This window comes from Hirundo rustica, chromosome 26 (assembly GCF_015227805.2).
Source record: "Hirundo rustica isolate bHirRus1 chromosome 26, bHirRus1.pri.v3, whole genome shotgun sequence".
NCBI lineage: Eukaryota > Metazoa > Chordata > Aves > Passeriformes > Hirundinidae > Hirundo > Hirundo rustica.
Window position 1 is genome coordinate 4,718,326 of NC_053475.1, and position 14,858 is coordinate 4,733,183.

At 45.6% G+C, this 14,858-nt stretch overlaps 1 protein-coding gene across 2 annotated transcripts in view; it reads left to right on the forward strand.

Annotated features, from left to right (window-relative positions):
- The first annotated feature begins 556 nt into the window (after positions 1-556).
- Positions 557-14,858, forward strand: part of ELAVL1 (ELAV like RNA binding protein 1) — a 41,561-nt gene continuing 27,259 nt past the window's right edge. For both annotated transcript variants that reach the window (XM_040086515.1, XM_040086516.2), the window contains exons 1-2: positions 557-633; positions 11,676-11,859. In XM_040086515.1, the coding sequence (XP_039942449.1) occupies positions 11,688-11,859 (172 nt within the window). In that variant the 5' untranslated portion in view covers positions 557-633; positions 11,676-11,687. The remainder of the gene's footprint in view (positions 634-11,675; positions 11,860-14,858) is intronic.

The following is a 14,858-nucleotide window of genomic DNA, read 5'->3' on the forward strand; positions in this document are numbered from 1 at the left end:
CACCAGTTTCTTTGACAGATCATCATTTGCATCTCATTTATACAGGAAGCATTTAATCTCTTAACCAGTCACCAGCATTCCTTGGGTTGTGCCCGGGCTCCGGCTGACACTGGCCCTCAGGCGAGGAGAGGCTCGGCTACCGGGAGCGCTGCCCGCAGCTGGCGGGCCCAGGGCTGCCGTGCTCCATCCTCCCCCCCGAGCCAGGCTCCCTGGCACAGGGCACCACTAGCGTTTCTCCTTCTCCAAGAGCCCAGCTGGCCACAGGACGCACGTTCTCCTCCGGGCTCCTTTCCACAGGATCAGCCGGACCCGGGCCGCACCGAGCCTTCCTGAAGGCCCGAGCTGTCCGGGGGGATCGCTCTGGTTACGCGGCCAGGCCCCTCCAGCCTCTGAAGCGCCCCCGGCCGCGGCCCCCGGCCCCGCTCCCCTCCCCCCACGGCGCGCGGCAGGCTCCGCCCCCGGCCGGCACTTGACGGGCGGGCGGAGTAGCCAATGGCGCGCGGGGCACGTGCGCCCGGCAGCCAATGGGTATCGGCGGGCGGTGCGGGGGCGGGGCGGTGGCGCTGGAGCGGCTCGTTGTGCGCTGCGGACCGATCGCCTCCCGCTGCCCGGGCCCGGCCGCCGCCGCCGCAGGTGAGGCCGCGCGCGGGGCCGCGGGCCTCGCCTGAACAGCCCCGGCGGCACCCGCGGCGCCGGCGCGGGAGGGAGAGCCGGCGACGGGGCCCGGGCGGCCGGGCCGAGGCCTGGGCCTGGCGGGGTAGCCCGGGCCTGTGGGGGGAGGGGCCGCGGGGCAGCGCGGGCCTGGGGCGGCGGGCGCTCGGCGGGGCCGCGGCCTGCGGGGCCCGCAGGGGCCGGATGGGGCGCGGGCGGGGAGCGGGTCCCGAGGCCGCCGCGCTCGCGGCGGGAAGGCCGCGGGTCGCGGTGCCGCGATGCGCCGCGGGTCCGCGCCGCCTCGCAGGGCCTTTCTCCGTCCGGTTAATGGCCTCATATTTCATGTTTATTTTTCCCGTGTCTGTGCGGATGCAGCTTTTAAATCTCCCACGTTGGTTAGGACTGGCACGTCCTCGTTGACTGGCGGTACTCGAGGGTCCATGCCGGCGCGGTCGGTGCCGATTGCCTTCAGTGCTAGCAGCGGATCCGGTGATGGTGTTGCGAGTGCTTGGAGCTGCAGGAACCATGGCTAAAGCAGCAGCCACTGTTTGTGCTCTGGGAGCAATTCAAAATAGAGCGTTAGCTCTGCTTTAGCGGTTGGAAGAGGCGGGACTGTCCTAGGGGCCGGTTCACGGCAGTGCGCATGAGGGGCATGCCGTGAGGAGGCGAGTGCTCCTGCTGGGTTCTGCGCTGCTGGGGGTGCACGAGCGTTTGTTGGGCGCAGAGTTGTATTCGAGACTTGCTGGGAAAGGAATCACGGTTGCATGAGGACTTGTGCTGGGATCCTGTTATCACTTAGTGAGACACCTGTGGAAGACAAAAGAGGAAAGAGTTGGGAAGGGATAAATTCCTTTTGTTAACACCTCTTGTTATATTTGATCACTTTTTGAGGTCTTTGCATTTTTTTTCATTTTACTCCTTTATTTTTGGGTCTTGGCAGCTCATATTGCTCGGCTCTCACCTCTCCAAGTTGTTTCCACGTACTTATGTTTTAACCACTTTTTTTCTGGAACTGTGTGAACAGTTCTGTGACTTGTGTATTCCCCATTACAACTAGGATGATGCACGTGTTCTGTAGTCTTTATCAAACCTGTAGAGTTGATGGGATTTCTTCCTGTTGAGTCCTGGGTTATGTTTGTGTGCATGATGAATAATAGAATCAAGAGTCCTGAGGCTATCAGGATGTTGCCGTAAGTGTCCTGGTTTTTGTTCTGAAGCAGAGTAACTGTGTGTATAATGATCTTGGTGCTCCTGTGGTTTCCATGATTCAAGGCGTTCATTGGTCCAGAGTTACGGCTGTGATTGCAGTAGGCTCTCCCCAGGCCTGACTGGAATATGAACAGGAACATCTTAAGATGGTGTGTTTGTTAATTGTGTTGTACAGTTAGTTTATTGCCCTGCTGTGGGTGGTTTTGCAGGACCAGATTAACTCCTTAGGGAGTTGTCTTGTGCAGTAGTAAGTTTGCAAAATCAGTAGGGGCAGTAAGCACAGTCTGAATGGAAATGTGAGTGTTGTGTGTAGAAGCTTATCCATGTTTGTTGAAAATTGTCTGGTACTAACGTGAACTTAATGTGAAATATATTCTATGTTCTGAATTCAAGCACTCTTCTTTCTGTTTCTTGCATATTCTATCACTTTTTTTTTTTTTTTTTTTTTTTTTTTTTTTTTCTTCCCCTGGAAAAAGCCCTCCTTGTCTTGAGGCATGACATTTTACCTGAGACATGCCATTTTATTTTCAGAATCCATTTCTTCCAGCTGTTGTACCAGCCTACTTTCTCTCCTGAAGCTTTGGTCTCTGTCTTGTTTCTTGCTTATTTGTTGTGAGCTCTCTGATTTGATTCCCAAAGTTATTGGCTGTCACTCTGACCACATGTGAATAAGCTGCCTGTGAAGTTGGTAGACATTTAGTCACCAACTTTAGAAAGCTCAAACTTGCTATGTTTTCAGACTGGAAGAAGTTTAGAGAAGCTGTTCTTCCTGCACTTGCAGATACTTTAGAAGCAGCCTGGAAGGCAGCAGCAGGAAAGTCCTGCCAATTTAAGCATGAAGGGAGAGTGACAGAGTTCAGCAAAGGAGAGGTGATACATTTTGGCTAGAGCTGAAAATGATCAGGACACTTCTCGTGTCTGATGTGCAGTTCTATACTCAGGCACCTGCAAACTTCATACTGCTGGCCTAAATGATCCATTTGATTACACAACCTTGTTATATGTAGGTGATGTATGCAAAAATAGATTTTAATTTTTTTTTTTTTTTCTGAAGGGATAGGTGGAAATAAGCTGTACTAAGAAGGCAGAGATGTTCTTCATGTATGTGGGTTTGCTGCCTTTGGCTTTTTTTGTTTTGTTTTTAATATTAGTAGCAGTGGCATAGTACTACAAAGGTATAGTTTTCCTGTCTCCTACTGCTTCCATGCCCTCCATGTAGGAACACAGCAGCTAACCACTGTGTCTCATCAGGTCCTCAGAGATGGATTTTCAGCTAGTTGTTTTGTGCTGGTGAAGTTGGATGTTGTCTTTTCCTTCTGCTATTCACTTGCCTTCCTGCTCCATCAAGGTGAAAGTATCTGAAGATGGGTCAGTGTTATCCAGGGTTGGATCAATGTGTGGAGTAGCTGTTGTCAGAAAGTGTCTGGAATCTCTAGTTCTTTTGTCCAATTCTTCCTATCTCCTGCCTTCTCTCTCAGAAAGGAATCATTTCCTCACAAGCACAGATGTCTCCAGATGTCTTTTGTATAGGTGAAAAAATTGCCAAAGGCAATTTATGGACAATCTGACACTGTCTAGAAAAAAGAAGGTAATAAATTATTTTTTTTTAAATTATCTCTTTTTTAAAAATACCAGTGTAGAAGGTGAGATAGTCCAGGCTGCACAAAGTAAAGTTCTTCACTATCTCTTCCCTGAGTAAGAACTTGGTGGTGTTAACTGGCAGCATCTTTGACCTGGGGCAAAGAGCTGTGGAATCACAGAATCCCGGAATGGCTGGAGTTGGAAGGAACCTTAGAGATCATCTTGTTCCTCCGCCTGCTGTAGTCATGAACACCTTCCACTATCCCAGGTTGTTCCAATCCCCAAGGTCCAGCCTGGCCTTGGACATTTCCAGGGAACCAGGGGCAGCCACAGCTGCTCTGGGCACCCTGTGCCAGGGCCTGCCCACCCTCACAGCCAACAATTCCTGCCCAATCTCCCATCCAACCCTGCCCTCTGGCACTGGGAGCCATTCCCTGTGTCCTGTCCCTCCAGCCCTTGTCCCCAGCTCCTCTGCAGCTCTCCTGGAGCCCCTTCAGGCCCTGCCAGGGGCTCTGAGCTCTCCCTGGAGCCTTCTCCTCTCCAGCTGAGCACCCCCAGCTCTCCCAGCCTGTCCCCAGAGCAGAGGGGCTCCAGCCCTTGGAGCAGCTCTGGTGCCTCCTCTGGACTCGCTCCAGCAGCTCCATGGTGCTGAGGAGTATTTTGTGCTGCTTTGAGGGTGTGGATGTGAAATTCTGAACAGAGCCTGGTGTCTTCTATCTGTCAGGGCTGGCTGTTAACCTGGGAAGATGGTGAAATCTGGATCTGGCAGCAGAAATTCAGTGTCTCAGCCACAGGTTTGTGATTGCTCTTGTTCCTACAGCTTGAGCTGAAAGTGGCCTCGATCGCTGCCGTCTGTTGGACCAGCAGCAGATGGTTATTGTGGCCAGCCTGTATCTGATTTCTCACAGCATCCCAATGGTGATTAATTTTGTTCCTTGGAACTGAGTATAGTTCATCAGACTGGTAAAGTAAGGTCATTGCTCTGAAGAATGCAGCTTATATTTTTTTGGCCTCAAATGCTTTTGTCTCTGAATGGCAATATAAGCATTGACAAAAACACCTTGATGATATTATTATATGGACGTGAATATAAATGCAGCTAAGGGAAGCAGTTAAAACCCTTCCAGACAAATCGGATTGCCAAGGAACATCTAAAACTCCTTTGCTGAAATATTAAAATTATGACAGTTGAGATTTGCTAGACCAAAGATATGCTTAAAACTAAATTTATACTTAGTGTTTATAAAACAATATAATAATCAAATAAAAGCTTAAATTATGTTGTACTGAAATCAGTGATTAAGCATATGGCAATAGAATTTGTGGAAGTGCACCATCAGATTTTAGTAATGGCCACTTTTGGAGCTGAGCTGTTTTTATTGGCAGTAACGTTGGAATCTTAGGTGCAGTCGAGCTGAGGAGAACAAGGTTAGTGTCCTTGTTTCAGGTGTGCAAAGGGGAAAAGAATCAAAGAGATGAGATCTGTTACCTCTGGAAAACCCAAAGGGCTGGCAAGTAGAAAGGGTTTGCTTGGTTGCCAAATTTACAAACAGAATTTACATATCATTGTGGAAGGATCATATATGTACAGCATCTGTGACAACATTCTGAGTTTAAGGGTAAAAGAATCTTCCTGTCTAAAAACAAACTTTTTTTTTAGTGACTTCCAATAGCATGTGTCAGCACCGAGTTAGTTTCATTTTTTGGGGAGAGAGGAGAGTTAAAATGCCAATTGAATCAAGCTGAATATTGAATTTGAAGTTTTCTTGTTTACTGATTTAAAATATTGTGGCTGCAGAGAGAGTTCAGATAAGCCAGAGAATATTGACCTAATTGCTTTGGGACAGTAGAATGAGAACTAGGGTAACTAGTTTGGGGAAAGAATCTGTGACGATTCACTTTCTGTCTTTAAATTTCCATGTATATCCAATCATCATGGTCACACTTCAGGAAGGTGGCTTTTCCAGCAGAGTTTAGGATTCATACTCATGAAACACAGCTGCCACTCATCCTTAGCAAGGACAGATGAGACCAAGGCTCTTGGATTGTGGTCACAGACTTTCGGAAAGAGCATCAGTCACCTCTCAGAACCAGGCACACTCCCTCATACCTGATTTGGTTTTATTCATAAGAAAAGCATTACCCTCTGCCCTCCCAAATGTACAGCTTTAATCTGTTGGAAGACTTGATGCTTGGATCTGAGTTGAGGCAGTGAAGTGCGTGACCTGCACACGCTGGGATGACCTTCAGTTCTCAACTTCATGCTGTTTTCCCTCATACACTGTCTAAGGGCTGTTCTTGAATTTAAGAGGCAATCTGGATTTTGTGATTTCTCCCTTCCCCCAAATGGTTTTTGATGTTTGGTCAAGATCTAACGGGAATTTGAAGGACTAGTGCATGAATATACAGTGACTCAAACACCAGCACTTGTGCTGCGCTGTCCTTGTCCTGTGGTCTGTCTCTGTGTTCATGGAGAGCTGTGTGCCCTTGGGGTGTAATATGGAGAGCTGTTGGGGACATGAAAAGAGTTTATATAAAGAATAAAATGTGTTTTCTTCTACATTATGGAGAAAGACTTTGTGATGAAGAGAAGTCTGGATTAAGTAATTGAGAGAGATGTGTTCTGACTGTGGAGCGCTAGGAAACTTTCCTTTTTCTTGGGAGGCAGGTTGGCCTAGGGGAGGGTTTTCTGCTGGAGTGGCTATTCAGGTGAAACCTGTTCTGTTCTTTACAGTGATTTCAGAGAAGAAAGTTTGTTGCTTTTACTTCCCCCAATGTCTATCCTTCTCTGTTGTGATTAAGCTCTTGCTTCTCAATCCTGGCATGACAGCTACCTACAAAGCAAGTTTTTGCATGACAACAGTGTGTTGAATAGTTCTTGAAAACTGTTTTCCAAAAGCAGTTTAAATTCATGGCATCTTTTCAGGCCCTTCTACATGTGTGGCATTGGTTTTGACATGTGTTCCAGCCTGGACATCTCAGCACCTCCGCACCTGCCTTCTGGATTGTTCTGGCACTTGCCTGAATGTGGTAGTGTCCTTTTTGTTCTTTTTTCAGGTGTGGTCTCCAATAAACAGCTCAGAAAGGCTGTTGCTTCTTAGTCAGCCACGACTCTGGCATGTCAACAAATATCTGTGCTAGAGAAGCAGAAGGGCTCTAATAGCCTTGAGGTTCTACTTGAAGCACCCCATTTATATCCTTAAATACATAGGCCGAGCTCAAGAGTAAACCTATGAGACTGAAGTGCAGCCTGATGAAACAGCTCATAGGCAGAACTCTGCAGCATCACTGGTTACAGAGTTCCTGTTCATTTGCCACTGGCAGCACCAACAGGGAGATTTCACCAGTTCAGGGACTGTCAGTTGTCAGGCACTGTCCACTGTAGCTCTTCCTGTATAGAGTGTTCTGGGTGATGTTGACTTGCATTTCATTGCAAAGAAAGATGGAGGTTTTGGGTGAGTGGCTGGGTGAGCAGCCTCAGGTCTGCTGTGGTTTAAACACCATGTTGCACTCACTGTGGCTCATTGCCAGTGCCAGTCAAGGTGCTACGAGCTCTGTGCCACAGAGCTTGTTGTTCCAGGAAGAATTTCCATCCTCTGCATTAGCGGATCTACCATCCATCCCACCTGAGGAGCTGCCTCCATCTCTGGGGACCGCAGCACAAGAAAGACATGGACCTCTTGGAGTGAGACCAGAGGAGACCATGGAGATGCTCCAAGGGCTGGAGCCCCTGTGCTCTGGGGACAGGCTGGGAGAGCTGGGGGTGCTCACCTGGAGAGGAGAAGGCTCCAGGGAGAGCTCAAAGCCCCTTGCAGGGCCTGAAGGGGCTCCAGGAGAGCTGCAGAGGGACTGGGGACAAGGGCTGGAGGGACAGGACACAGGGAATGGCTCCCAGTGCCAGAGGGCAGGGCTGGATGGGAGATTGGGCAGGAATTGTTGGCTGTGAGGGTGTTGAGGCCCTGGCACAGGGTGCCCAGAGCAGCTGTGGCTGCCCCTGGATCCCTGGCAGTGTCCAAGGTCAGGTGGGACACTGGGGCTTGGAGCAACCTGGGACAGTGTTTAGGTATCCGTGCCCTTGGCAGGGAGTGGAATGAAATGATCTCTAAGGTTCCTTCCAGCCCAAGTATCCTGGGATTCTGTGAGCATCTGTTTAGGTGTCTACATGCTAATTTGTGACCCCAGTATTGGTCTGGTGCCTTTTTAGTCCTGTGAACAAGGTGAAGGTAGGCAAAACTTCTTGTCTGATGTTGAAGACAGACAGTTCTTGCCAGTGTTCTCGCTTCACGTCATCTCCACAGATCCATACAGGTTTTTCTTCTTAGCAAACACCTTGCAGTGCTAAGAAATAATTAATAGCAGTGATTCCTAGAATTCTGTATAGAGATACAGAGTGTCATTGGGAAAAGAAAAAAAACTTTTATTGGTCTGCTGCCAGAGCCATTAAACCTGTGGGATCTGGTGCGCTTTTATGAGATGGTGATTGTCATGGTCAGTGCATGAGAGCTTTTCAGTCCAGTCCTGGGAGTGCTGGCCTGGCTGAGGGTGCCTGAACAGTCATTGGCACAGGTGGTGAAGTGTTGGGCTTCACCAGAATTAGTGGAAGATTTGGACACAGCAAATACAGTTCCTGTTGTTGCTCTGTGCACCCTTGGTATTGTAAGTTCTAGGACATTTTACCCAAGGAAGACGGTGGCTGCTGCCTTTTCAAACAAGCTTCTGCAGCACTTGGTTATTTAAAAAAAAAAAAAAAAAGTCGTTTTAGGAAGTGCAGTGCAGTGGAACCTAATCTTAAAGTTTTAGCTTTTTGGGACATAAAAATGAAAGCCTGTTTTGGAAAGGTTGCAAACTACCAATCTCTTTTCAGTCAGCCTTCCCAAATGGGGCTGTTGGGCCTTCTTGCCATCATTGACCTCTCCACTGGGAATAGAAATGCATTCAGTCTTTTGATTAATATAATTGTGGATTGACAAATGTCAATAAATGAAGTTCTAGATTACAGACACAAATTAGTGTCTAGGCCTTGCCCTCAAATCTGAAATATTTACTGATAGAAATGGATTGTTATCTCTTTGGTAAAGAAAGATCAGGATATCCCTCAGCATATTGCAGTGATAGCAGAATAAAAATTTGTTGTCCAGTGTAGCATTGCTGGTTTCACCCATCATATCTTATCTCTCCTTTTCTTTTTATACATCCTTGCAGTAGGTAGAGGTTACATTTCTTCAGGGGCTCTTTTTAACTTTGCTGGCATGAGAACTGTTAGTTTGTTGAGGAATACACCTGGTGCAGGTAGGCAGCGGCAGTGTGAGCTGCTGGTTGTTTTGGGAGGGAGTTCTTCAACTCTGACAGACTTGGGGCTGTGACGTGGGCCTGGGGAGCCTCTTCCAGAACCTTTCCTAATATCCAGCCTAAGCCTCTGCTGACACATTGAGAAGATCCTGGATTAAGCATCAGTATCAGGATGGGCTCAGACTGTGGGGGGCACAGCCCAGGGGGGCTTTGTCTGGGGTCCCTCCCCAGGGGCTCCAGCTCGAGCTGTTTTGTGTCACTGCACCACAAAGGAACCGGAGTCTGGGACTGTGCTATGGGAACCATGGGGCTGAGCCGGTGAGAGGAGCTGGTCTGATTGAGAGTGTGGGGTGTGTGGGGAGTCACACGGGGTCTGTGTGGTCACTGGAGCCACCACTGCAAAGGGACTTTCTTCCTGGCAGTGCCAGTCTGGGGCAGTGCCAGTCAAATGGGGAAGTTTCCTTAACACCTCACCAGCAGAGGAAGTGGTTTCCCACTAACTTCCAGGCTGGCTGGACAGTGTTAGTCCTGCAGCAGATTGTGTAAGTGCTCAGAATGAGATTAGGAAGAAAGAAGCATCTTCCCTCTCAGTGCTCTGCTCCTTTAGCTCTGCATTCTGCCTTTATTGCTCCTGCATGTTTTGTTCCTGGTATCCCATGGAAATGTTTGCTAGGCCTGTATGCCAGGGCTTCCTATGTTGGCTTTCTGAAAGCCTGAAGAAAAGCAGGTGGAAGCTTCCTTCCCACCTTCTAATGGCTCTGAATCAGCACTGCCCAGACACTGCTAGAGTATCCTGGGAGATGCAGACTGTGAGTATTGCAGGCAGGTTAGAGGATGTGGGACAGTAATGGAAAGTTAGTAGCTACTTGCCAAACTCTTGTCAATTCTGCTTTATGCCAAATATGAGTGTGGTAGCTTGCCATCATGGTGTGCTGGGAAGGTTTTTCTTCTTGGTATCTGACTGTGGTGCTTCCTTTTCAGGCAGCAGATACACCCTGGAAAATTAAGCCCAACCCCCCAATCTTTTAAGTGTCTGTTCTTGAAATCATTACAATATATAGCAATTTCTTAATCTCAGCAGGAAGGATTTATATCATAAGTAAATGTCAATAAGGGGCAAATTTGGTTAAAATGGAGGAAATTTTAACCTTTTCCTCTTAAAGGTGGAAAAATCTCAAAGTTTTTTCCTTTGCTTAAATATTCTATTTGTGCCATACAGCTTGCACTCATCAATATATTGGTGTGTTCTGCTTGTAAGGCTTGAATTTTGTAGAGGGCACAGGCAAGCAAAGTTGCCTTCTATTCAAATAATTCTGAAAATGTGTGTTACCTGGTTTTATAACTTAGACATGGTGACCAGAGATGGTTCAGCTGTTTGAGTGTTGTTTACCAGAACAGGAAACTTCTCTGAGATTGTGCTTAGCAAGTTCTGACAGAGCCAGGAAGGAGTGTGTATTTAATGACAGAATTTGCAGTACAACTGAGATGACTTGGCAGCTTAAAAATTGTCTGCTGAGGGGAGCCTCTTCCCCTGCTTCCAGCTTTTCAGTGCCTCCCCCTATTCTCCTATCCTGTGGCATTAACTGGTGCTTATCTTGCCGCAAGGAAAGCAGATTAAAACTGCTGACACAACAAAAAGGGCTTCCCCGTGTGGTTTTCCATTGCTTTCACAGTACAGATTGGTTATCCCATGGGCAGAGGGGTGCTGGAATGGGTTTGTGTGGACATTTGAAACACAGAAATGAGGGTAGAACCTGATCTGTGGGTGAAGGGGAGCAAGAGCTGCCAGCTCTTAATGCTTCAACACATTGAAAAGATAAAGATTCAAGTCAAATCCTTACTGTGTTAAATCTCAAATTTAACATAAGTCTTTTCATGGTTTACTCTATAATGATATGCTCAGGTATTTGTTTAAAAATTTAACTTTCACTGTCAGGCATGAATTAAGAGGAGCTGCTGGTGAAGGGCCTGGAAGTCCCTTCATGCAGGGAGCATTCCCTTTCTAGACTGAGGATTTCTGGTTGCTGTTTCTGACTTCTATTATTCAGCTTCTGGCTGTCAGTAGTTCTGCAGTCCCTGGAAAGGCTTATCCTTTAGCAGATCCAGATATTTAGATCCTGTTGCAGAAATGGGGTATAGATATCCTGATTTTAACCATTTCAAACTAGTTAAGTGCTTGAAAAACCAAGATTCTGGCAAGCCATGAGCAGGATTCAGTCCCTGATGGTGGATTGAGGCAGAGAGTATCTTCCTGTGATTGGAATTCTGGATGTTTTCTCAAGGCTTTCTTCAAAAAGCTGCAAAAATCGAAACTCTTCCACTTGATATGCCCTCAAGTCAGTGTGCAGCACTTACCCTGTTTCATACACACAGTTAAGCACCAAGGGCAGCATTAAACAGCAGCAGGCCTTGAGGTGCAGAATCGACAACATTTCCAGGGGAAAACATTCCGAAAATTACTAATCCCCAGTTGAAACACTGAACTGGTTCAGATCTTGCTGTTTCTTGTCTCCCTGTCTGAAAGTGTTCTGGGCTTAACGTTGGAATTCAGGTTGAGGTGGCAGTTGGGTTGTGGCTGGTCAAGTACCTGGACATGGGATACCTGATTTTTTACCTTGGCTGTTGGGAATACTTTGGTGTTTACAGGAATGTCTTCAAAATCTATCTTAATGCTGTTAATTAATGTAAAAAAAATAGAAATCCCGAGGAGGTCTTTAATGGTACATAGTTCCATAAAATGTCATATTTGTGCATTTGAAAGAATGAAGTGTCCTGGAATTTTCTACAAAAAGTGTTTTGTTTTCTGAGTTAAAAAAATGCATTGCTGAAGCAGTGGCTTGTTCTCGGTTTTTTAAACAAACATTCAAACTTATTTCAGGTGGAGGAAGTTTGGTTTCTGGAAATGTGAAGATCTAAACCTCACTCAGGATTTTTTCATTTTGCAGATATATTGTAAAATGTCCAATGGTTATGAAGATCACATGGCTGAAGATTGCAGGGATGATATTGGTAGGACAAATTTAATTGTGAACTACCTCCCTCAGAACATGACACAGGATGAATTACGGAGTCTGTTCAGCAGCATCGGCGAAGTGGAATCTGCAAAACTTATTCGGGACAAAGTTGCAGGTATGATTTAGTATTTCAGGAATTGTCACCTTGTTCTAGACTGCTCGAGCAAATACTTGGTTGAATACAACTTAATGTAGAAATACTAAATATTTGTGTGTATGTAATCAGACTATTGACAAGTTTACTTGGAACTCCAGGAATGCCAGGATTGGGTATTAGGAGGATGGAATGCTCAAGGCTAATTTAAGGAGTATTGTGTGTATGACTAAGAATTCCAAGAAGTACAGTTCTCAAATTTGGACATTAAGAGACAGGTCTAAAACTGATTTAGATTAGGTACCCAGCTGATTTATTCTTCCTACAGTCTGAGTGTTTTTGACTCCACCTGAACTCTGAATATACAAACAAACCTTTTGTTCTGATTTTGATCACTAAAATAAAGGTGTGCTCAGGTTCTGAAGTGGCGGTAGGTCTTATCACTGTTGTGGAATTTAACTTGTAAGTTCCTTAAATAGGAATGGTAGTAGTAGCTTTAAAATATGAGAGGAATGAATTGTTCTGACTTGTGAAACTTAATGGTTCCTTGAAGCATAACAAAAGCTGACAGAGCAACTGCTTCCATATCTGTTTAGTTGCAGGAGGTTTTAATCCTTGCACTGTTAAAATACTTCATTTACAGGTATTGGTTATTCTTGTTAAGAATTTGCAGAATCTTGGATTCAGTGAGAGCATTTGGTTGTTTCTGGAGGGGAAAAAAAAGTGTTGTTAACTAGCTGTGCACTGGTGTTTGTTTCCAGCCTTCAGCTCACTGCTCGTGGAGCTCCCTGCTGTGCATGCTCAGTGTTGTATTTCAGAATCCAGCGATACTGATTGTTATCTAATCAGTAACGGATCCGGCCTGAGACTGCTCCCCAGTCTGTAAAAGCTGCATGGGAGCTGCTGAAATGCATGAGAACTCTTTGTGCATCATCTTTTAGTACTTTATTTGCTTGATAATACCCATGAGAAATGAATAATTAAAAACTTCAGAATTTCCCTTCCAAGTAGCCTCTCTGGTTTCCATGTCTGGCTTCCCTGATATCTTACAGGTGAAGTATCTCATCATGTCTGTGTGTCTATATCTGTACTTAAGGGATACATATGTTCAGTCATGATAAAGTAGTTACATAAATACTGATTTCTTTGGATGTTTTGGTCGGTGTGTGTTCTTCCCAGACGTTGTGTGCTTTGCAGCACTTAGAAGTTGAAGCTTACTCTGAGGGTTGGTTTTGCAAGGAATCAGACCCCTTGCTTAATGATAGCAAGTCATAGCTGACCCACACCTTAGCCTGTAAAATAAGCACAGTGTGGGAGGGAAGGATATTTTCAGTGGGAAACAAGAGACTCATCAGTGCGTGAAGTTGAGAGCCTGCTTCACACTGTTACTGTAGCATCAAGCCCTCTGATAAAATCTGGTTAACTTTAACTTGAAACTTGACAGTGCTGGGTAGTTCAATGTCCAAAACATACACTTGTGTGCTCAAGGTTGTTCTTACCCTCAAGAATCAAAAGTGAAATTGCTGTAATTGTTGCAGAGAGTCCTTGAGTGCCTGTGGACAGAACACTGGCTTTTCTCTAAGTGTTTGCAGGTGCTGGATTCTGTGTGGCTGCTGTGGTCATGCCATTGAATTTTGTTGCTACTAATTTTTTCATTTTACCAATCATCTCCATGCTTACTGATAGTTCTGGAATATCAAAGAACTGGCTCCTTCTGAGCATTTTTTCTTCCTTTTGCTTTTGTTTCTGTCCCTTGATGTTCATATTATTCTGTGTTCTCAGACTGTTAAATAGGTGGCTGTGCAGCACTGAACAGAAAAATCCTGTGGCACAGTTCTGCTTTCCTTGTGCCTCCGCTTGAATTTCTCTGACCACGTGGCAGACAGCAGGCAACTGGAGCTGCAGGAAAACCTGTTCAGCTCCCTGACCTTGGTTTCTGGTCAGATAAGTCATAATATTGGCATGTGAGATAGAACGGGTTGAGTGGCCTGGGCAGGAGGGAGGGAACCTTTTACTTTTATTGGAATTAGACATTTTGGATCAGCTTAGTTCTTTCCAGTGAAGTCATAGCTTTTGGTGCCCCCATAAAGTTTTAATAATCAGAGTACTTTGTCTTTGAAGTTCCCTTTATTGTTTGTGTTGCAGAGATAAAATCAACATTTAGTTGATAATGCTTGCTTTTTCTATGCCATTGAATGATACATACGTTTCTTCTCAGTTTATTGTCTGTTAATGAAATTCTGCCTGGAATGCATCTTTTCATGGCTTACTGAACTGGCATAAGCTGGAGACTGATTACTGGGATTCAAGAATTGATTTGAAAGCAAAGTTTGGGTTTCTTGGAGCAAAGTATTTTATTATGATCATTACATATGTTGTTGCATTTTGCTTCAAATGCAGCAGAGTATTGAATAATCTGTGTTCCATGTGTTAGGTTGTGGTTATAAAATGTAGAGAAACTCCTTGAAGCTTCTAGACTGCTTACTCTTTATCTCAGTACCAATGAGCATTACAGGGAGGTGAAAGTAACAGCAAACCATGGTGTCAGTTCACATTCCTTACCAGGAGCTTTTGGGTTTGTGTACATATGGGTTATAACTATTGATAAAGGTATGGCAGTGTGTCTGGTTTATTGTTTGAGGTGTGACGGCTTCCTTTTCTGTTTGTTTTTGGGTTTTTAAATTTATTTATTTTTTCAGTACCTATATTGAGAAACTTGTGCACAGTAGGTGAGCATTAGAAAGATGCAGGGCTCCTCTTGATCATACTGGAGGAATAGAGTACTGGGCTTTGTATTCCCAAATGTTGTTGTAGTGCATTCCTCAGCACTTCCAGACATGGCTTTGCTTGACTTGTGATGAGTGAATCAGTACTGGGGGTCAGCAGGCAGATACTGGATTGTTGCTATGCTGCTCACTGTACTTGTGTTTATGGCAACTTTCATAAGAGAAATATAGAATTCTTTGGAATGAGTTCTATAATTCTCTTATGAAAATTAAGAAAATTCACTGTTCTGTCAG